This window comes from Protopterus annectens, chromosome 16.part0, assembly GCF_019279795.1.
Source record: "Protopterus annectens isolate FY-2018-M chromosome 16.part0, PAN1.0, whole genome shotgun sequence".
Classification (NCBI taxonomy): Eukaryota; Metazoa; Chordata; order Ceratodontiformes; family Protopteridae; genus Protopterus; species Protopterus annectens.
In genome coordinates this window covers 19,775,629-19,798,338 of record NC_056750.1, presented here as the reverse complement: position 1 = coordinate 19,798,338, position 22,710 = coordinate 19,775,629, and the positions used below count along the sequence as shown (strand labels likewise).

General features: G+C 40.6%; 1 protein-coding gene across 1 annotated transcript in view; it reads right to left on the bottom strand.

Annotated features, from left to right (window-relative positions):
- Window positions 1-22,710, bottom strand: part of GFI1B (growth factor independent 1B transcriptional repressor) — a 159,782-nt gene that overhangs the window by 34,914 nt on the left and 102,158 nt on the right. Inside the window, exon 3 of the mRNA XM_044058892.1 lies at window positions 12,343-12,507. Within this exon, the coding sequence (XP_043914827.1) occupies window positions 12,343-12,507 (165 nt within the window). The remainder of the gene's footprint in view (window positions 1-12,342; window positions 12,508-22,710) is intronic.

Below are 22,710 nucleotides of genomic sequence, written 5' to 3'. Positions count from 1 at the left end.
ATCTGTTCCTCATAAAATTTGTGGTTATCTGGTAAATCAGTGAAGCTTAAAGTCACTAAATAATGACAGACATTTGAGTTTCTGACCTCATATCCATCAGAAAAATGTATGCTAACACAAAATCTTTTATTGTAGCAGCTTGAGAGGTATGCAGATGGTTGACGTAAGTATTGACAATGCTGTTGAGTTTTGAGGTATGCTGCGGAGCTGCTGTAGGGGCAATCCTAGCATCAATTTTTTTTTTTTTTTTTTTTATCACAATGTGCTCGCATGGAAGGGTTTACTTACAAAAAAAGTTTAAGTTTTACATTTGAAATTCTCTGGTAGGAGTGCACAGAAAGTGAAGTAATGAACTTCTTCCTGTGGGTATCGCTCGTTTTACAATAAGCATGCTGATTGGTTTGTCCAATCAGTGTGCACTGTTTTGACTATTAATTAGTCTTCATTGTATATTTATGTTTGGGGGATAGTATGTACTAAACGTTCTTCTCCCTCTTCTGTTATGTACTGGATTTGTTGCTTCAGTTTCAAGATAGTAAATGTTTGTCAGAGAAGGTAAAATTTCAGTTTACAATGCATTTATTCACACTAAAGGATAGTTTGCTTCCTGAGACTTAGATGTCTTACAGGCTTACTAGAAGGTATGTTTCATAGAAAAGAGACAAATGAATAGGGAGGATTTTCAACTGTCAGTTAAGAAACAGTTGCAATAAATACTATAAACAGCACTTTCTATTTATATTTTGTTGATGTGTACACAGAGAGAGAGTGTGATAATTTGGAAGATGCATTTAATTTTTTTTTTATGCAACTGACTTCTACTTTTAAGAATCAAGTTAAGGTTCTGTTTACTGTAAATATAACATTAATGTTGTAATTGGCAATTATCTTTAAGTCAGGACCAATATTAAGTACTGTGAATTAATAATCAGCAAAAGGTAGTTTTTGTATCTCTGAATCGGGCACTTCTAAAGCAAATGTAATCAAAGCTAATAATTTAATCGCTCTGTTTTTCTGACAGTTTTAAATCAAGCTAGCAAACTGCAGTTCTGTGATGCCAGGCATTTCATCTCTGAAACTTGAAACCAAAATTCCAGAGCATCTATTCAGAGAAGAGTGGGAAAGCTGAAAAGAAAAAAGCAACTGTAACTTGTAATAAATATTTCAGCAGTACTCACATTCTGCAAATCTGATTGAGAAACAAAACCTGATACACAAGGACAGTGAGGCCATGAGGCTGAATATGCAAATTTTCATGCAAATCTGTTCAACAGTGACTGAGGTTTAACAGAGAAACTATAACCTGGCACCGGCTGTATTATATTACGGTGGGCTGAAAGTGCTGGTTTACTGAGGTTGAGTTGTCATTATTCAGTCCTGATATTTACATGTTAATAACTGAAGCTGTTCAACAGAAATTCACAAAACAGTGCATGTAAAAATGGAAGAGGTCATTTTAAGTGTCAGGGTTTCGCCTAATCAGCATAGTTGACAGACGATAAAGATTATGAAAAGAATAAAACAAAATTATTACTTTGCTGGCCTTTTCTGTTTGTGTCTTTAAGCTTGCAAGGGTGTGAATGAAAAATAAAAATGCAATAAAATGATTATTTTTCTGGGCATATATTTTTGCGTCTCTCAGTTTGAAAGGCTGGTTTTAGTTTTACTTGGCTTGACATTTTCAGGTATAAAATATTTTGGGGCAAAAAAGATGATAAAAATGATTTACTTCTACCTAGCCCTACAGAGCACAGGGATGAAAGCTTGACTACAACCAAGGTGACTTGTGTTTGATTAGCAGAAGGGACATTAGACGGGCAGGCAGGGCGGAAGAGTGTGTCTGAGGTCAGCTAGTCCATCCTGGGAGGGAGAATGCAGCTAGAAATGTTGGTTTAGTGATGCCTACCAGTAAGCATGCGATCACTCATGGAACACATTGAGCAAACTTTCCCTATTATACTTAAGCAATAACCCATACAAAGTAAGTATTTTTTTTCTTAAATAATGTCATTGTATAATAGCAATAACCCACGCCTGGGTGTGGGTAATGCTGGATTTATCCACGGTTGGTGTGGTTTGGTCACGAGGGTGAAGCCCGAGTGGCCAAACAAAGACAACCATGGGTAAATCCAGCATTACCCACAACGTTGGGAGGGTGGCTTAATGGCTAAGGTGTTTGCCTTACAAACACAAGGTGCAGGGTTTGAGTCTCACAAAAGGATAATTGGCTAGGCTTAAAATGGCTCGCAAGGGCAGTTAGCTTAGTACTAAAACTATGAACCTATGAACCAGAAGTGGGTTATTGCTATTATACAATGACATTATTTAAGAAAAAAAATACTTACTTTTCTTAAATAATGGCATTGTATAATGCCGCCGTGCTTCCCTTCCGCAGCCATCTGGTATTCTGTGGCAGTTGTGATGTACTGCGCATGCGTATACTTTCGCAGTACATCAGAGCTGTGGGTGGAAGCAACGGAGAAAGCAAGATCTCCGTTGCTTTTTACAAAGTGTCTCACTATGTTAAAGGAGTTTAACATAGCGACACAGCTTTAAAAAAAGCAATGGAGAATCTCTGTTGCTTTTTTAAAGCTGTCTCGCTAAGTTAAACCCAACATAGCTTTAAAAAAAGCAACGGAGAAAGGAAGATCTCCATTACTTTTTTTAAAGCTGTCTCGCTATTTTAAACTCCTTTGACATAGCGAGACAGTTTCTAAAAAACAACGGAGATCTTGCATTCTCTGTTGCTGTAAAAAAAAAAAAGACTCATACTAATGGAAAAAGTCCGGGCGACCGGACCTTTTTTCCATTAGTATAAGTCTGATTTACAACGTGCACGTTTTAGAATATTAATGGGGGGGGGGGGTTGTTGTATAATAGTGCATATACCATTGAGATGAGGAGGAATGCATTTGTGGAAGCACATATCCATACAGCTCCCCAGCCAGGCAGCCATCATCAACACAAGGGATAATATATGTTGTGGAGGGGGGTCACTAACATACCACCATCTGGCCTACTCCCTCATGCCCATTTCTCATCTTCCAGGCAAATGGCTACATTGATAAGACTTGCCAGATGAGAATGAAGGGCCCAAAGGCTTTTATCCAGTCTGAGGATGTCTGTCTGTCTGTCTCCTGCCACTGGAGGAAATGATTAAACCAATAGGGCACTGTACAGAAAGTCACTGGAGAGTCCTGAAGTGGTGGACCTAAGCCAATTCCCTATTTCCCTGTCCTGCAACACTCTTCCCCCAATTTTCTCTCACTCTTTTTAACAGGCATATGCATCTTTCTGTGATCTAAATCCCACCACCTACTTCTGCAATGTGTTTCAGAACCATAATGTACCTTCCATGAATAATGTTTCTTGATTTTTATTGCTTTATATCTTACTACTGTGGTGGTGGTGCTGTGGTAGCGTTGTCACCTCACAGTTAGACATTGCCCGTTCGATTCTCAGTTAGACCGTCTTCTGTGTGGCGACATGCGTGAATGGGTGTTCCTTCGTTGAAGGTTGTGCGTTAGGCCCGGCAAGCCAGCACGTAAAAATCTACTGCCAATCATTAGCGGACCAGAGTTCCGCTGTGGCGACCCCTAACCTGGAAAAGCCGAAAGAAGAAGAAGAAGATTGCTTTACATCTTACTTTGTCTATACTGCCCACTTCCCACAATGCTCATCTCCCTATACTTATTTCATTTTATTTAAATGTGTTAACTAGGGTTCACCACTGATCCACATGGACCTATTTCAGGCCCAGCCTATGGGTGAAGATGAAACACACCAAGAAAAACAGTTAGAAAAACGCATACAGTATAAAATACATAGTAGCATGTAACATAGAACAACAGAAAAATTTCCAGGAAAAAAAATAAAATTATTGCAACATATTTATAGCAACTTGACTGCTAAGAAATTAATTGAATTGTGAAAATTGTTCAAAAAGTAACTGTCTGAAGTAGGCTTTCAGCTAACAGTACAGACAGGAGAATGCATGCAAGCAGCTGAGGTAGGAAATGAGTGAATGAAATGGGTGCTGCAGTTTGGGGGGAGGTGGTTTTATAAAGTTCTGAGGGAAGATTGAAATGCCAAGAAATGAATAGTCAACCGGTGCTACAGCATATAGAGATAAAGCCTTAACTATGGCCCAGACAAGCCAAGTTCGATTAGCAATCTAGGCATCTGAGGTGATATGAGAGAAGGGTGAGAGAGCCCATCCCGCGGTGAGCGAGCACTTGGATGCACCTTGTGCTTGATCCCTGGCAGGTGTGGTGAATCCTAAGGGAAATCAGAGGGGGCAATTGCTGAACCAAAGTGAAGGTGGGATGATATATTAATGGGGGTGAGCAGGAGGGACATTTGGGCATAAAAGAAAAACAGTTCTCAACAGAAATATGTTGCTATACCAATAGCCTTGCTCTCCTCACCAGCCCGGAGAATAGGCCGAAGCAAGTCGGGGAGGTAAGGAATCCCATTAGACTTGGTAGACAAGAACAGGACCCATTGGCAGAGAATGGTCATGTGAGAACAGCAAGAGAAAAAATACAGAAAAAGGATTGCTTAGTCAGAACAGGAGTGGCTATTAGTGATATGAAGACATAGGTGTTTGTTGATTTTAGGTTATTTCACTGTAGTGGTGAACTTTAAGAGAGTTCTTGAAATGTAGGCAAACTGCAGAGATCTTAATAGCCTGAGGCATGGTTATTGCATTTTATGTGCACTGTCAATGCATGGTAGAAATCTACAAGGTGTCATACCCCAACCCCTACCAGAAACAATACCCCATGGTGGAACCATTACATCAACAAGGAGTGCAATAAAAGGAAGAGAATGTTGGTAAAAGTAAGAGGAGCACTTCCCTGAATGATGGCTCTCTCATCATTGAATAAACAACTTAGGAGCTTAAAAAATCCATCAAAATCAAGTTTCAGACTAAAATAGCCACCCAAGCCAAAGACAATCACAAGGCCTTTTTTAGCTGCGTTCATAATCTCAGAGGCACAACACAGCAATATACTGATCTGATTGTAAACAATGTTACCTACACTGAGACTGAAGATATAGCAAACCTTCTGGCTGATAAACTCAGCTTAAATTTTAACCTTCTCTCCCCTCTGTCTATCCCACAAGGTGTGCGTGAAACCAACTTGCCTCCAGCTATCACACAAGACCAAATCAAAAGCTAAAAATACTGCCTCATTAGGTACTGACAATATCCCTGGATGCATCTTAGGTAGCATAAAGTATGGCTTATCCTCTCCCCTAGCAACAGCATTTAACCTCAGCCTCCATATAGGTTTTGTAACAAGTAAATGGCAAACAGCTACAGTCATTCCCATGTATAAGGGACAGCCTTCCACAGACACAGGCAATCATAGACCCATAAGTATGGCCAGTCACCAGCTTCATATTCAAAGCCATGGAAAGACTTATCATGGAACGAATCAATCAGGACATAGGGAACCTCCAAACACCAGACCTATTTCAATTTGGATTTGTCAAGGGCAGTCATGCCTATTCAACCTGGTGGACTTTTTTGAAAAGGTCACCAAAGCAATGGATGAAAGTAGAATGACAGCATTACATACCTCGACCTGACCAAAGCTTTTGTCAAAATTCACCACTCAGGTATAGTAGAAAAGTTAAATAAACAGTGAATAGACCCTTACATCTCCCACTGGATTACCAACTGTTTCACTTATAGGGATACAGGAGATCAAAATTGGGGATGCTACCTACACAAAGAGACCAGTCACCAGTGGAGTCCCCCAGGGTTCAATACAAGGATCTCTCCTGTTTAGCATCTACTTCACTGAAGTAAAAACCAATACCAAGGGCTCTGACTGACTAAGTTTGTGGATGGCTGCAAGCTAGGAGCAGTCAGTGAATCCCCAAATGACCTAGCCATCCTGCAAGAAGGTTTGTCCCAAATACATAAGTAGTGCCAGAGTCACGATTTGAAACTAAATGGCAAAACATGCATTATCATTTTGGGAAGACATTAAACCAGGAAACTACTACACTGACAACAGTGGCTTAAGAGATGACCCAGTTGTTCAGGATTTGGGACCTTATGTGGACAGTAACTTTCAACAAATGTGTGTCACTGTTGTAAGGAAGTCCTTCTATATTGAACAGCTTATAAACAAAGGGATTATGTCTAGCTCTAGGAATGTCATTGTCCTGCTTTACTCACCATTTAATAGGCCAATCACTGAGTATAATGCCCCCTTTGATATGTATCTGTCTTCACCAGAGCTTAACCTTCCAGCTGCTGTAATGTTTGTCCATTCTATTTTGAATCATTGAATAATGTCCAGATGAAGTAACAACCAGATGAACACATCTAGCTTTTGTTACGACTCGTAAACATCTTCCTGTTGTAATGTCCAATGATTTATAGGTTCATAGGTGTGTACTAGGCCAATGGCCCTGGAGCCTTTACAAGCCTAACCCATAGAAGTGCCCTGGCATCATGCCACCGTTAGTTCCTGGTACCTCTATCAAGTAGAGCCACTGGAGTGATCCCAGGGTGAACTTTCTATTTCCCATCCACTCATCAAGATTTCTCTTGAAAAGGACCAGTGACATGCACTTATTTAGCAATCAACGATTAGGCAGTGCTCTTATCTGTCAATACAAGTACTGTCTTGCTCATTGTACTGTTGGGATAGCTATTGTTTACTCCAGCTTTATGTTCTCCTTGTTTTATGAGGTTGTCGATAAGAGCCATCATCACAAGTTTTTTTTACATATCTTGCTGTGTAACACATGGTTGTTCCTATTATACACATCTGTACCCAAAAAAAAACATCTGACTGACCTATGAGTTATTAAGCGTCCCTCTTAGAATGATCAATAAGAAACTATGAGTTATTAAGCTTCCCTCTTACAATGATCAATAAGAAACTTTAATCCCCCCCATCTCAGCACCAACATGCCACTTACCACCCTCACATCTTTGCTTGTAAAGGCTACTGTGATACCAAACCTTAAAATTCTATTGAATATTTTGCTGTGTGTTTCTCCTGCTGATAGTCATCCACTCTAATCACATAGACCCATTCATTCCATTCCTGGAGGTCCAGTAAAATCCTGCAAAAAATCTTGTAAAAGGTTGTTTCTCCCTCTCCATGGAAAATGGTCTTCACGGCTCTTCCTAAGCGAAATCACTGCCACGCCATCATGGATTGAATCAGTAGGTGGGGAATCATATGCGCAGTCATAAAAAGGAGCATTTTTTTAGATATAAAAGGGACAGGAAACTGTAGCTGAGGTGTAGTGCACATGTAATGACAATGCATCACTGTGTTGAACGATGCACTCACTCTGTCCACCCCCACTGCCAGATAAATGGTAGCTTGCAAGCTTCACACAAGAAAATGCGCATCAATCCCACCAAGAAGCACCCAGCTACTTAGCAGAACTACCCCCACCCATCCTCTGTGGATAAAACAAAAAGTCACTCATTTCCAGTCTCTCTGTCCTGTTCCTCCATCACATAAGCCCTTCATCTTACTCAGACTACCTGGATCAGAATGAGGGGTCCATCCCTCTGTGCTATACAGCTGGCATCCCTGTTCACCACAGAATTGGGAGACTAAAGTGTCACAACCTCACAAGTCACCACCACATTTTCCATTCATATAACCTAAGGGAAGGTTATGTACTACAAAAATTGTATATGGAAAAATAAGACCCTCACCCTATTTTCCTCACATTCAGTACCCCCCCCCCACCCCCAATTTGCTGCTACAATTTAGAAAAGAGATTCTAGTATGGCTAGTACTTTCTCATAGTTATAGTTTCTTCCTCAGAATGTCTACAATATTTCCTAGTGTCACTGTATATCATGGTTTGTACTTTTTTGAAATTATTTATTTTGTGCAATAAGGTGTGCTAAAATTGAAATAAAAAGCTCTGTAATTGCTATGATTTTTCTTCCTTTAGTATGTCATTTCATTTTTTTTTCTTCATTTTTGAAAAGATATGTAGTCCAAGACAAATGGACTGTTGGAAAGAGGATGAGACTATACTTGAAATATGGGAGTTTGCTAAATTCTGGAAGATGGTGTACCAATTAGTTACAGTTCTCCTCCTTCCTACTAACACATATACTTGTGAGAGATGCAACTATATAGCCAGACTGGAGGCTGAACTCTCTCAACTCAGGACTGGCAAGACCAGTCAGGAGGAGATGGTACCCACACCCAAAGCAAAACCAGTCACACATAAAACCACCACTAATGCAAACCAAACACATAAAAACACAAAGACATACTCGGAGGCTCTTGTAAAAAACTTACCAAAACAACAGAGGCCTCCAAAGCAGACACCCAGAAATACACCCCCACAAAACGCAACACCTACAACACATACCTCAAGCAACAGGTGTGTCGCACAATCACAGCCCCTAAGGCAAAATACTATGCCAGAGACATTAGTAATAGGTGACTCTATAGTCAGACACACCGATGTTCCACTTACCAGGCTGAATAAGGAGAGGGTAACGGTGAGCTGCCTATCGGGGGCTAGGATCCGCCACATTACACACGCACTCAGGTCGCTCCAAAGCAAGTACAAGTATGATTCAGTCATTGTCCATGCTGGTGTGAATGACCTGAGACGTACCTCCCTGGACTACATGAAAAGAGACATTGAGGAGCTCTCTGATTATGTAGCCCAGACTGGTATGACCCTGACCCTGAGCAGCATCCTGCCTTCACCAAGAATGATGCCTCAGTACAAAGACAAAATGATCAGTTTTAACAATTGGATTAATCACTGGTGTCATTCTAGGGGGATCCAATGTCTGTCAGCCTGGGATGATATGCTGGACAAGCCACGTTGCTTCGCAAGGGATGGCTTGCACCTGTCACCACTGGGCTTCCGGATACTGGCCAAGGCTCTTGCCACCCCATAGTGCCTTTTTAGGCAATGCTCAAAGGACAAATCAACCTCCATAAAAACAAAAATGGAAAAAATTAAGGGTAATGCTGCTCAACGCCAGAAGTCTAAATCTCAAGATGCAGGCACTCGAAGCACTTCTCAGTATGGAGAACATCGATGTCTGTGCAGTAACGAAACCTGGTTTAAGGCTCCTGAGAGCACTCCAGCGCTACCAGGCTATACCTCATATCATGCGTTGACCTCAAGTTCCAGGCGAACCACAAAGGGAGGGAGTGTCCATTTTCATAAAGGACACCTACACCTCTCGGTTGGTGGCTACCCATGAAGCATCAGAAACCATACAAGTTTTACTCACCATAGGCAAAACTGCCATACAACTGGTCGCATGTTATAGAACTCCCTCCCAATCCCAGGAATCCCATCAAGCATTCCTGAAAACACTGGAGGATATGAATGTCACACCAAACACCATCATATTGGGTGACTTCAACTACCCCAACATAGACTGGGCCCACTATTCTAGCCCTAACACCCTAGCCCAAAGATTCCTGGAATTCATAAACTCAAATGCTATGGAGCAACTGGTCACTTCTCTTACGAGGAGAGATAATATACTTGACCTGATTATCACAAACATGGGGTCCAAATGCTCCGCACCGGATATAAACTCCTCACTGGTAAGATCTGACCATAAACTGATCACGTTGGATGTACATATCCCACCCCCACCCCAGAACAAAAGACTACAGTGAAAAACTTTTCAAAAGCTGACTTTGTGCTCCTCAAGTCAGAAATTATATCCTTTAAGCCTACTGGGTTAATGGAAATCACATCCCAAAATGCTGAATCCTTCACAAAAGCCTTCTACGGACATCTCCAAGAATGCATGGATCAAGCAATCCCAACTAAAACCAAGACCCTCTCCACCAAGGGAAAATGCCGGTTTGGTGGACCCCGGCTATAAACAAACTGTACAACAAAAGAAGGAAGCTACTGCAGGACAAAGCCAAATCCCACAAGGGAAAGGCTTCCCTGATCAGCACAAGTAAAAAACTACGTTCTCTCATAAAACATCTAAAGCAAACTTTGAGAAAAAGATTGCCAAGGATACCAAAGACAATCACAAAGCCTTCTTCAATTATGTCAGAACCTTGGGAGGAAATTCTCAGATATGCTCTGAGCTAGTACACAATGACAAAAAATTCACTGACCCTACTGACATTGCCAACATTCTGGCAGATAGGTTCAGTGCAAATTTCTCCCCTCCCTCACCCCTAAAGATGAAGTAATTATCCCTGCTGAATGTAACCTACCTGTCATCACAGACACACAGGTGAAATCAGCACTCAACAAGGCAAAAACACAGCATCTATGGGACCCGATGGTATCCCGGTTGCGTGTTACGTGAACTCCAAGATGAACTAAACCCGCCCTAAGAACTCTATTCAATCTTAGCCTCACTACAGGATATGTACCTGAACACTGGCGCACAGCAACAGTGGTCCCACTCCACAAAGGGGGAAATTCTACTGACCCAGGTAACTACTGCCCCATAAGTTTGACCAGCCTGGTCTGTAAGGCTATGGAAAGAATCATCATGGAACTCATAAATGGCGACATTGGGGATCTGCAGACCCTTGATCCCACACAGTTCGGTTTTGTAAAAGGCAGATCCTGCCTCTTAAACCTGGTTGACTTCTTTGAGACAGTCACTAGTGCCATCGATGAGGGCAAGGCTGTCCACACTGCCTATTTGGACTTGGCTAAGGCCTTTGACACGATACCACACTCTGGCATCATTGACAAGCTCAGCAGCCTAAATGTAAATCCATATGTCACAAGATGGGTAGCAAACTGGCTAAAAACAGAACCCATAAGGTTAAAATTGCTGGAGCCATGTCAGACTCAAAACCAGTCACAAGTGGTGTCCCACAGGGCTCAGTCTTGGGTCCACTCCTATTCGGCATTTACTTCTCAGATGTGAAAGCAAATATGGAAGGATTATGGCTGACAAAGTTTGCAGATGACTGCAAACTGGGTGCCATAGTTGATTCACCTGCCGACACACACATCCTACAGAAAGGTCTCACTGAAACGGACAACTGGTGCGGAATCATGGCCTCAAACTTAACGCCAAAAATGTATAGTCATCCCCTTTGGGAAAAACAAAGTACCCACAAATTATCACGTAGACAATAACCCACTGAATACGGAAGAAGTAATCAGAGACCTGGGGACTCAAGTCGATAGTGACCTCTCCTTTGACAACCATGTTGCCAAAGTGGTCAGAAAGACATTCTACCTTGCCCATCTCATCATGAAGGGATTCTCATCCAGATCAAAGGAGGTCATTGTACCTCTATATTCCTCCCTTGTCAGGCCCATGATTGAATATAATGCTCCATTTGGGATGTATCTCACCCGGCACATGCAACAACTGGAAAGACCCCAGAAGTACCTCACCAAGAGGATCATAGGTCTCAAACATGTGCCTTATCCAGCTAGATTAAAGAAACTCCAGCTCTATTCAGTAGCATACCGCCTGCTCAGAGGTGATTTGTGCCTAACATACAGGGCCATGTCCAACCAGGAATTGATGGACATGCTCCATCTCAAAAATCCAAATCCACCAGAACCACACGAGCTAAAGATTTCAACCTCTGCACAAATATGAATAGGACATGCTGGAGGGATAGATTCATAACACAGAGGTTACCCATACTCTGGAACAAAATCCCAGTTCATGTGAGACAGAGCCCTTCATTGGCACTGTTCAAGAAAAATCTCGATGCATGGATGGGAGATCGCAAGTTTACCCCGGGAGTGACCTCAGTGTCACTACTAGACAGAGGTATAGTTTACTAAATAATGGGGTCCCACATGTGTCACTACTAGAGAGGCGCAACCATATAGTATGGGGTGGCGTAAAGCCACATCACTGTTGGCTAGGCTTATAAATGCCCCCGGGCAGATAGCCTAGTACACTACTATGAAACTATGAAACTATGGGTTCTTTTACTAGATTTCATTAAGTCTCAGACTCCCTCACCCCTCGCTCATCCAAATGCTTACATTTTATTAATCAGTTCTGTCCTGTATCTTACCTCAGGGTCCACCTTGAAGTTTGAGTTTTGCTTATTGCACTAATCTATGCTTTGCTTGAATATTCAGTTTGCTGTAATTTTATATCTCTTCTAACAATTTATGCACATTTGATAAATGAGCTAAAACCTTTGTAACAGGCACTTTAAATCAAAAGTGTAATTTTTAAACATTACAAAAAAAAAAGAAATGTGGTAATTAAGTGATTGAGTAATTGTGGATAATAGGTTGATTCATTAAACAATTGATTATTACAGAAGCATAGTCATGTATCATTCAGTTTTAGTACTGGCGAGAGTACAGCATTGTTGAACATGAATACAAATGTACCTTGGCCCGAGTATTTTAGCACTGTTCTCTCTGGGGAATATCCATTTGGCTGTCCTTTCTTTTCTTCTTCTTCTTCATGGCAGGCTTTCTTCTTCTCGTCGGTGTTTTTGTCCTTCAGTGCTAGAGACAAAGGTCCAATTTCCTCTGGCAAGCCTGAAAGGAAACCTACAGACAGAATAAATCATTAATTAATCTGGAAGAAGGAAGGCGCAGAGCATATCCTGCACATTTAAATTAGGCAGAAAAACAGTTTACAGTGTTTTTTATTACTTACGCATCTTTCAGGTTTTCTCCAGCCATATCCTTGTAGCTAGCAAATGCATTTAATAAAAGCTAGCAAATGTATTAATAAAGTCTGTTTTACTGCAAAATTTATGCATTTTAGAATACTCCTTTTTAATAATATTTTACTTTCTACTTAGTTTATAAGTAACTACTAGGCTATTTTATGCCTATGCACTTTCCTTTCAAAGATGAAAATCAAACCTTGTACCTTGTGTCTGTGAGGTAAACAATTTAACCATTACACCAACCACCCAACCATGTCCACATCATTCACCTAAAAGTGAAACAAATATTCAGGATGAGTGTGTTTCAGATGATATTATACATTTTTACTAGGCTAATATTCTTTTTCACCTTTAACAGTTCAGTTGGTTTTGCTTTTGTAGTTTGGAGTTTCCGTTTTAATATTTAAATATCTCATAAACAGTGACAATTCCTTATCAAACAGAATGACATTATTATTTAGTAAATAACATCCAGTGTTAATTACAGCTCTGTATTCAATCAGTTCTTAAATAGTGTCATGCTTGTTTAGTTATATCAAAGTATTTCAGACAGGGTTCCCGGGAACATTAGGATAGAGAGTGGTTCCTCCACAAAACTCTCTAAATTATAAAAAAGAATGTTTTATGTCAGTGAGAAAAGAACTTGGGTATGACACTGCGCATCAGCAGCTGTGTAGACGCCATCATTCGCTAAAGTTAATTCTAACATTAATGTAGAATAGATAGAGTGATGTCCTAACCTTGATTGATTTGATTGGATTTGATACAGCTGAAACACCGTGTTTTAATCAAGTTTAATAAAAAGCAATCGCAATGTGCCTTGTTATTAATAACATAAATGTATTTATGCTACTTCCATAGAGTTGATCAGTTCATTGCATTATTTAAAAATCTGGAATTATTCCAAATTTACAAAGTCACAGCAGATGTAACAAGTGGTTTTCCTAAAATACGGCTGACAACTCCTGTACAATTCTACATTAAAAAAGGTTAAAAATCAATATCTTCTTTTTTTAGTGACTGGGCAAATGGTCTTCTATATCACTGTTGCCCCACCCTGGGAATCCCATCACTCGGCCAGTATGGATAAGCTTGAAAATGATCTTGTTTGTGCCGTCTGTCACATTTATGCTCCTCATACAGAATGTAGACCATAAAAGGGATCTGCAGACAGAAGTGCCCACAACTTCTTTTGCCACCAGATTGAACGCCATTGTTGCCAGTTGGTTTGAACATTTTGTTGCTGTTCTGAGTTTTGGCAACACCAGATAAGTGACCTGTTGGGGTTATTTTTCTTTTTACTTTTATTTTTAAAAATTTACTTTTTTGTTCTTGTATTTTTTATCACGACCTAGAGTTCATGTCATCCAAGAGGGGAAAATGTCAGTGTGGGAGGCAAATTTCCCATACGGATTGTCACAGTGTGTTTTTTTGCTTGGTTGCTTCCCACAACCATACCTCTTGTAGTATTTGTAAGGCATTTGTGCCTAAGACACTCAGAAACCATTTGTCTTCCCTGGCAATTTATCTTGAAAACCAATGGCTTGAACAGTTAGCCCAGGGAACCATGGCTGAATCCTTTAACCCGAAGATAATCCCACTTCGTAAGAAGAAGGCCAAGAAGTCTCAGCTGGATTCCCTAGCTGTCCAGCCTGAACTAGACATCCCTCTAAAAGCAGGTAGTAGCTCCATAGGTCATTCAGTGTTTACATTGGATTCCAATACTGCTACCCCGCCAAAGGCCAGCATAGATCTGTCTTTTTACACATCATCTGAGACTTTGCAGGTGTCTGCTCCAGAGGATGAGGGTGAACTGTGGTTGATTAGCTTGGAGGGTCCCAGAGGGATTCCACAGATATTGGTTATGGAGGAAGTTCCAGGTTCTCTTCTCAAATCTCACCAAGGGTTGGAAACTATTTGTTAGGGCTGATGTCTCTTCTAAGAAAAGACAAAAACTGAAGCATGTTTTCATCTGTTCTATGGATCCTCAAAGGGAATGCAAGGAGTTTACTCATGGCTTGTTCTCTACCTTAATGGCCCTAAAGCCTCCTCAAGGGGTTTCAGTACTCACTCATCCTTGGACTTCTACCCCTTCTAAATGGTTTAGGGAACCAGATTCCTTGGATGAAGATTCCCTGTCTGGTGAGGGGTCTTTGTCCTATACTTTACAGATGCCTTCACCTTTGGCTTATGATTCTGATGAGCAGAAGTCTGTTAGACCTGAATCTTCTTTTGAGGAATTGTACTGTGGGGGCACAACTTCTAGGATGATGGAATTCTTTAAGTGGGTTCTTCTCAAGTGTAGGATATTCAGAGAAGATATCCTACACCATTTAGGAGGTGGAAACACCTAAACCATTGACAGTTCCTTCAGTGTTGGATGCCTCGTTAGATACTTTCATTGCTGCTTCCAAGTCTCCTGATTCTCAGCCTCCTGCTTCTAAGAAACCTTATAGGTTCTATATTTAAATGTCCTTCTGCTGCTCCTGCTGTGGTGTCAGTTTCTTCTTTTTTTTTTTTTCAATAATTTTTATTTTCATTTTTCATTTATATAAATCACAATAATTTCCATTCTTACAGCATGACCATAGGTGAGTGTTATAGATTGTAGTCAATATAGTAAAATGTAGGTCACAAAACAGGTCTATATTATGATATTGCATGCACACAACAGTGAATGACACATAATTGACCCCATGTAAGCGAAAGCTTACAACATCGTAACCTCAGGACAGCGATTTTTTTCCAAGGGGAAAAGAATCACTGTTCTGAAAAAAAAAAAAAAAACTGTAAAACATTACATAATGTGGGGGGGCTTTGCCCCCCACACACCCCGACATGGGGGGCTGTGCCCCCCCACACGCTTCTTAAATATACCAACTCCGAGATCGCACTATGGTGTCGAAAACAGCAAACTAGCGAAAGCGGCAAAGAAAATTCTTTCCCAGGGAAAGAATTTGCTGAAAAGCCGCTTCGCTATTTTGCCTTTTCGCTTTTCAGTTTGATGAAGACACATTCAGCAAACTGCGTCTGTGACAGCGTAATAGGGAACCCATAAAACATATCTATTTACACTATATACACAGATGCTTTCTCAATCAATGCCGTTGTTATAAAAACAGCGCATACAATAAGGATTTCAAGTCCATAGCTTGGCTGTGTGATCGTGTGTGTATTACTACGTTCCTTTGTATCTTGTTACTATGTAGTATGTATGATGTTTTACGCTAATATGATGTTAAAGGTTTGTTGCCAAATTTCTTGGGCTTTCATATTTTTGTTTCTTTTATCCATTACTATTTTATGGGCTAAAAGATGTTTTATAGCTATTTTTTTTAATCCTTCCCAAGAGATATTTGAAGGCTCTAACCATTTGAGAGCTATGATTAGCTTCATTACTAAGAAAATTATTAGTAGTATATTCGCTTGTTTACCTGATATGATAGATGGGATAATGTGTAGAAGGGTAAATTCCCATGTCAGTGTTGATGTTTGATATCCCATTGTTTGCAGTTGTATCTTGAGGGAGTGGTGTCAGTTTCTTCTGACAAACCTTCCAAACTTTTGCCTTCTGATAAGGACAGCAGGGTGATGGAGAGGATTGGCAAAAAAAAAAAGTTTACACTGCGTCTACTTTGTCCTTTAGGGCTATTAATTACCAAACCCACATGACCAGATAAGCTCTAGCTTTGATTGCTCAGGCTTTTATCTCTGGCCTCCCTGATTCTGATGGCAAATCCTCTGCCTTATCATTTTTAGGTTCTGCTTCTCAAGTAGTTCACCATTCTACTAAGTGTAGCTATAATGCTGCCGATGCCTCTTCTAGGGCTGCAGCTTTTGGGTCTGTCATGAGGTGTTATTCCTGGCTTCATCTCCAGTCTCTTCCTAGGATATTAAAGCCAAGTTATTAGATGCTCCTTTGGGGAATACTCATCTTTTTGGGACTGCTGCTGCTGACTTGTTTAGGTCTCTTCAAGAGAAATGCAAAGCCTTGCAAGACCTTAAACATATTTTTGTCTCTCCTATCTCTAAGTTCCAGAGGAATTATCATTCTAGATCTGCATTTGTTTGCACGCAACCCTGCCAAGCCTCTCAGGGCTGGAAGGGTGGGAGGCCGGCCCCATCTGTTAAGGCTTCTTAGATTTCTGTGGCCTAGAAGCCTCCTTTATCTGATTAGCCTGCTTCTCTTTGACAATTCACCCCTCCACCCACCTTTAGCCCAGGTTCCTTTGTCCTTTTGGCAACCCCTTTGTCTTCTAAATTGGCTTCTTATTCATCAGACTCTTGGGTTCTTTCTATCATCTGTCAGGGTTACTTCATAGTATGGAAATCTCTCTCTCCTTTTTGTGGGATTCAACTTCCTCTAGAGTAACTTCCTCATTTCCCTGCAGTTCTAGGGTTCCTGTTGAACCATGGGACCATTCAACCTGTTCCCCCTTTCCCAAGTGGGATACAGTTTTTATTCTAGGAAGCTCCTGGTTTCTCGAAAGCAGGGCACTTGAAGACCTATTTTGGATCGCTCTCTCAGCTCAACACCTTTCTCAAGATCCCCTCTTTTCACATCTTTACTCTTCAAACTCTGTTTCCTCTTTTATTACCCCGGGCTTTTCTGGTTTCCTTGGATCTGAAAGATGCTTGCCTTCATATCCCTATTCACTCTGTCTTCAGGAAGTTGTTACATTTCTCTGTGTCTTACTCTCATTTTCAGTCCTCTGCTTTATCCCTTGGCCTCTCTTCTGCCCAAAGGATATTCACAAAATACCTAGCTCATGTGATTGCCTTCTGTATGTTCCAAGGCATTCAGAATTTTTCTTGTCTGGAAGACCTGTTGCTTCAGGTGCCTTCTCCTGGTCGATTATTGCAGGATCTGCAGTTCACCATCTCTCTTCTTCAAAGTCTGGGGTTTACAATCAACTTCCAAACATCCATCTAGACTCCCTCTTAGGATCATGTGTACTTGGATTGCAGGATTCAGACGGTTCCAATGTTGGCCTCTTTTCTGCCTCCAAAGGTTTTGTCATTGACAGTCTTCATTCAGTCTTATCTTCCTCTGACTGCCATGCCAGCCAGGAAGGTTCTTCAGGCTCTGGGATTCATGGCATCTTCTATTCCAATGATTCCTCTTGCCAGACTGCATATGCAGAAGCTTCAGTGGTATCTCAGGTCAGTTTGGCTGCAGCATCATTACCCTCTGAATTTCAGTACACCTCTCCTTCCCTGTCTCAAGAAGGAATTTGAGTGGTGAGTTCAACAGTTCGCTCTCAACCCAGGCATCTCTTGATCACCTGAAAGTTCAGGGTCATTGGCTTCCCCATCAGAAGTCACACCATATCAACTTCAAAGAGATAAGGGCTCTGATTCTCGTCCTTCAAGCTTTTCACCCCATGTTCTCTCCGGGCCCCGTGAAGGTGTATACAGATAACACTACAGTGATGTGGTATGTCAACAAGCAGGGGGCACAAAATCTTACCTCCTCTGCAGGATGGCACTTCAGGCTTGGGAAGTGGATCTCTCTTATCAATTAACTCTTCTGGCAGTATACATTCCTTTAGAGCACAATCTTGTGGCAGATGCTCTGAGCAGGTCCAAAACACAGGTTCATGAATGGATGCTTCACAGAGATGTGTGTCTGGACATTGTCCAATGGTGAGGTATTCCTCACATAGATCTTTTTGCCTCCCCTATGAACAGGCAGCTTCCACTCTTCTGTTTCAGAGTGCCATGGCATCTGGCCTGGAATTTGGATGCCATATCCTTTCTGTTGAAGGGAAGGTTTCTTTATGTTTTCCATCCTGTTTCTCTATTTCCAAGAGTCCTGCTGAAGACTCAGTTAGACTCCCCAAAAATCTTACTAGTGACTCCCTTTTAGCTAAGACAGCACTGTTTCCCCCTCTTAATGCATCTGGCCAGGGGCAATCATCACAAGTTACCTCACCGGTTGGATCTTCTCACACAGGACAAGGGGTCTCTCATCCATCCTCACTTGTCCACTCTTCAACTGACATTGTGGGTGATACGGTTTTAATCCCATTCAGGCACCTCTTTTCCGAGGACATGCTCAGGGTTTTACAGGAGGCAAGGAAACCCTTAACCAGAAAACCTTATGTGTCCAAATGGCAACGATTTTTGGTCTGGTGCCATAGTCGTAACCAGGACTCTTTTTCAATGGGAGTCCCTTTGGTTCTCTCTTATGTGTGCAAGTTGCTCTAGTCTAGCCTGGCCTATTGTTCTGTGAAGGCCTATTTGTCAGCCATTTCTGCTTGTCTGCCCTTGACTCCGCCTTTAACTTCTTATTTTGAGGTCAAACAATTTTTTAAAGGCATCCTGCACATTAGGCCTCAAAGGAAACCTGATCATCCTCCTTGGGACCTTAATTTTGTTTTGGAGAAACTGACTCAGGCTCCTTTTGAGCCTGCAGATTCTGCTTCTTTGCAGCTTTTTACCTGGAAGACAATTTTGTTGCTGGTTGCTGGCACTTACTTTTGCTAGCAGGGTTTTTGAGCTCCAGACCCTTATAGCCATTCCTCATTTTTTGTTTTTTTTACTGGGACAGGGTGTCCCTTCATACTAACCCTTCTTTTATGGCCAATGTAGTAAATTAGTTGTCTTTAAATTCATCTGTACAACTTCCTTCCTTTCCCCTTCTCCTCAGTCTGCTAGTGAGAGGGTCCTGCTACCTTGGATTTGCAGAGGCATCTCAGTTACTATTTGGATAAAATTAGGACTGTTTGTATGTCTGATCAGCTTTTTGTTTCCTTTCATCCCAGGTCTTTGGGTTTGGCTGTTTCTAAGCAAACCATCCCCTCCTGGATATCGAAGGTAATTTCGTTTTGTTATTCATTTCATGTTAAGTCTCTGTCTGCTTCTGTTACAGCTCATTCTACTAGGACTGTTGCCTCTTCTGGTGCCTTCTTCAAGGGGTCGGACACCAATTCCATCTTTGAAGCTGCTACTTTCTCTTCGGTGCACACCTTTACTAAGCATTATAAACTGGATATAGTCTCTACGGCCAGAACAGGCTTTGCTGAAACCACTTTGTGTGGGTTTGTTAAAGGCTCTTCTCAGCCTTTCACCTCCCAATCTCTTGCTTGAGCTTTTTTACTCTCCCTTATGTACCAAAAACTGCAACAATGATAGAGAAGGACATAGTACGATCGTGTAAAATCTTACCATAACAGTAGATGTCCTTCTCTTCACTGCTGCAGTGTTTGCTCCCTTCCTCCAACCCCCTCTTGTTCGTTCTGCATTTTTTCCTTCTGGATGTGCATGGACTCCTTTGTCCTATGATGATTGTTTTCTTCTGGGGCAATTCAGTTCTGGGTAGTTGCATCCGTACGTCCCTTTTATGCCCTACATTCTGTGAGGGGAGCATAAATATGATGTATGGTGCAAACAAGATCGTCTTCAAGCTTATCCATACTGGCTAAGTGACAAGCTCCCCGGGGTGGGATATCCCTTCTTAAAAGAGTACTGCAACAGTCAAGACAAGGACGTCTACTGTTATGATAAGATTTTACACAACTCTATTTTCCACTAGGACTAAAATGCCCTTTTTGCACGGGACATCCAGGAAGACTAGTTCAATTAAAACAATATAGAAAAGACCAGTTCAGCACATAGGACAATACTAAAATCAGATTACCCTCAGAAGTAGGTTAATGCCTGAAAATGCTTCAATGCACTTTTACATACATCAGGAGCTTTGACCTTATCATTTACCAACCTGTTATTTTGTTTTGTAGAAAATTAAATTTTTTGAAAGATTATTGAAAAGTATATACAAGTTGGCTGGGAATCTTAACTCCAAATCAGAAACAAAGTTCCTCCATCATTCAAACCTTTGATTTGTATGAAAAAAGTTGACTGTGCAGATCTCAGTTTTAATGTTCAAAACTGAATCTTTAAAAGAGATTTTATAATCACTTATCCAGTGCAAGATGAAATGAAAGCAAACTGAATCATTTTCATGATACTGTTCCATTTCACATTGAAATCTTGGGTTAATCAAGAAGAACATAGTCTAGAACAACCGTCAAGTGGCATTCCGAAAGACGTGTGTGAATGGGCATGCCTTTGTTGAAGGCTGGGCGTGGAGCTGGCAACTCGGCACCGTAAAAATCTACTGCCAATCATTAGTGGACCGGAGTTCTGCTGTGCTGACCCCTTAACCGGGAAAAAGCCGAAAGACAAACAAAAAAATGTTACCTTATTCATGTTTAGCAGGAGTTTTTAAAACTCATTCTAACGTAAAACCATTTTTGCAGACTCCAGTGTTGGAATATTGGCATTTATAATAACTCTTACTATTCCTCATCTTTCTTTGGTACCCAGACCCAGTAACTTACTTTCTGCAAACTAAACACTTTTGACACAGTTACACTAAATTGCAATTTTTTTACAATTAATCACCTATGGTAGACAGTTAAAACTGAAACTAAACAAAATACTTATAAAAAAAGCAAGATGACAGCAAATGAATAGCTGTTACTGAATAATAATAATTACACTTTTAAAACAAGTAAAATTAAACTATATAAGGATTAACCAGGACATTTTACAAATGGGTATCTATTGAGTTACTGTAAAAAGACTTTGATGGAGGCCAAAACAAGCATTCAATGTATGACTGTAGGCAGATTATTAAAGATACTGTAAGCAGGGAAAGAGAAAACTTTACTAACAGTTGCTATGAGACTGGATAGTGCATAAAGACTAGTGTCACTCCTCATTCTTTAGATACGTACATCTCTAAATATTCCTAGTAAAACTTACAGTAACAGCAAGCATCTCAAGCTTATTGTGGTGCTGACCTAGACCTTCAGAGTGTCCATAGTATAGATGAGGCTACTTTTGTCATATCCGTAGTCATAGATAAGGTTACTTTTGTCATGTCATGGAACATATGTCATTTGCACCGTTCACACCAGCAAGCAGGTTTTGACTCAATGAACATTCCCCAACATTAAGAATCACAAATGCAGCAGTGAGAACTTTAAGACACTGAATTCCATAAACTTTTAGGGTTGGTCGCTAAAAATGAGTTGCCCAAGTTCGTATTTCTGAATGCTTAGGTTTGCTAGAGTATTGCTATCTCAACCCATGGTACGAAACCTCACAACTGATAAGAGTTCAAGTGCTCATTTCTGCTGGCACAAGACAGAATTAATCTTGCAGTGAATTTATTTTCGCCACAGGAGTGCGATTTTGAGAATACAAACTGCAGAGAATATCTTCCCTTTATGTAACTGTATATATGAGACTAAAAGCAGTTAAGCCCTTTTGTTTTGAAGACTGAATGAACCTAAAATAAGTCTTGGACACTACCCTGTTGTCTAATTGCATCTGAATATAGTTTTTCATACTAATATAATGCAATATTTAATTGTTATGCAGCTAATAAAGACAACCTGCACACTTTATCCTCTTCCAGTTTAATTTTTGGTACTATTATGTTTTACTGTACAAGGCGTACTTTTGTGATTATATGATGCTTTCAACTAACATATAATGGTACCACAAAAACCTATAGCCAAGCTGACCCAAAGTAATTTGTTAGACAGGCCAATCTTGTACACATCAGTTTTTTTAAACACATAAATTTGAATAATTCTAAAGCAAGAGTATAGAACAAGACAATGGTAGTTTAAAATGTGCCTTGTTTCTCAGTTAAGTATAATATGAAAGAGGGTATTTAATTTAGTTTATAATTTTTCATTTTGAAAGAAAGAAAAAAGAAAATCGCATAATTTGCATATTCTTTTTTCCACAATTCTAATACGTTCATCAAACAGTAACATGACACCTAGAAAGAAACAATTTTTGAAATGGAATATATGTTGGAGAACAGTTGTGCTGAAGACTGCATTGCATTTAGAGTTCCACCTGTGACTTCACCATTGATAAGACAACTTGTTCCATATCCACTTAAGTACAAACATGAAACATGCATAACCCCTCCAAAATATATATTCCAAACATGCTAGCACACTTACGGACACTTTACTGATGGTGTTAGGTTTACTGGCAGTGTCTTTATGGGTTTGAACACTCTCAGCCCCCACCCGTCTGTATTTTAGTT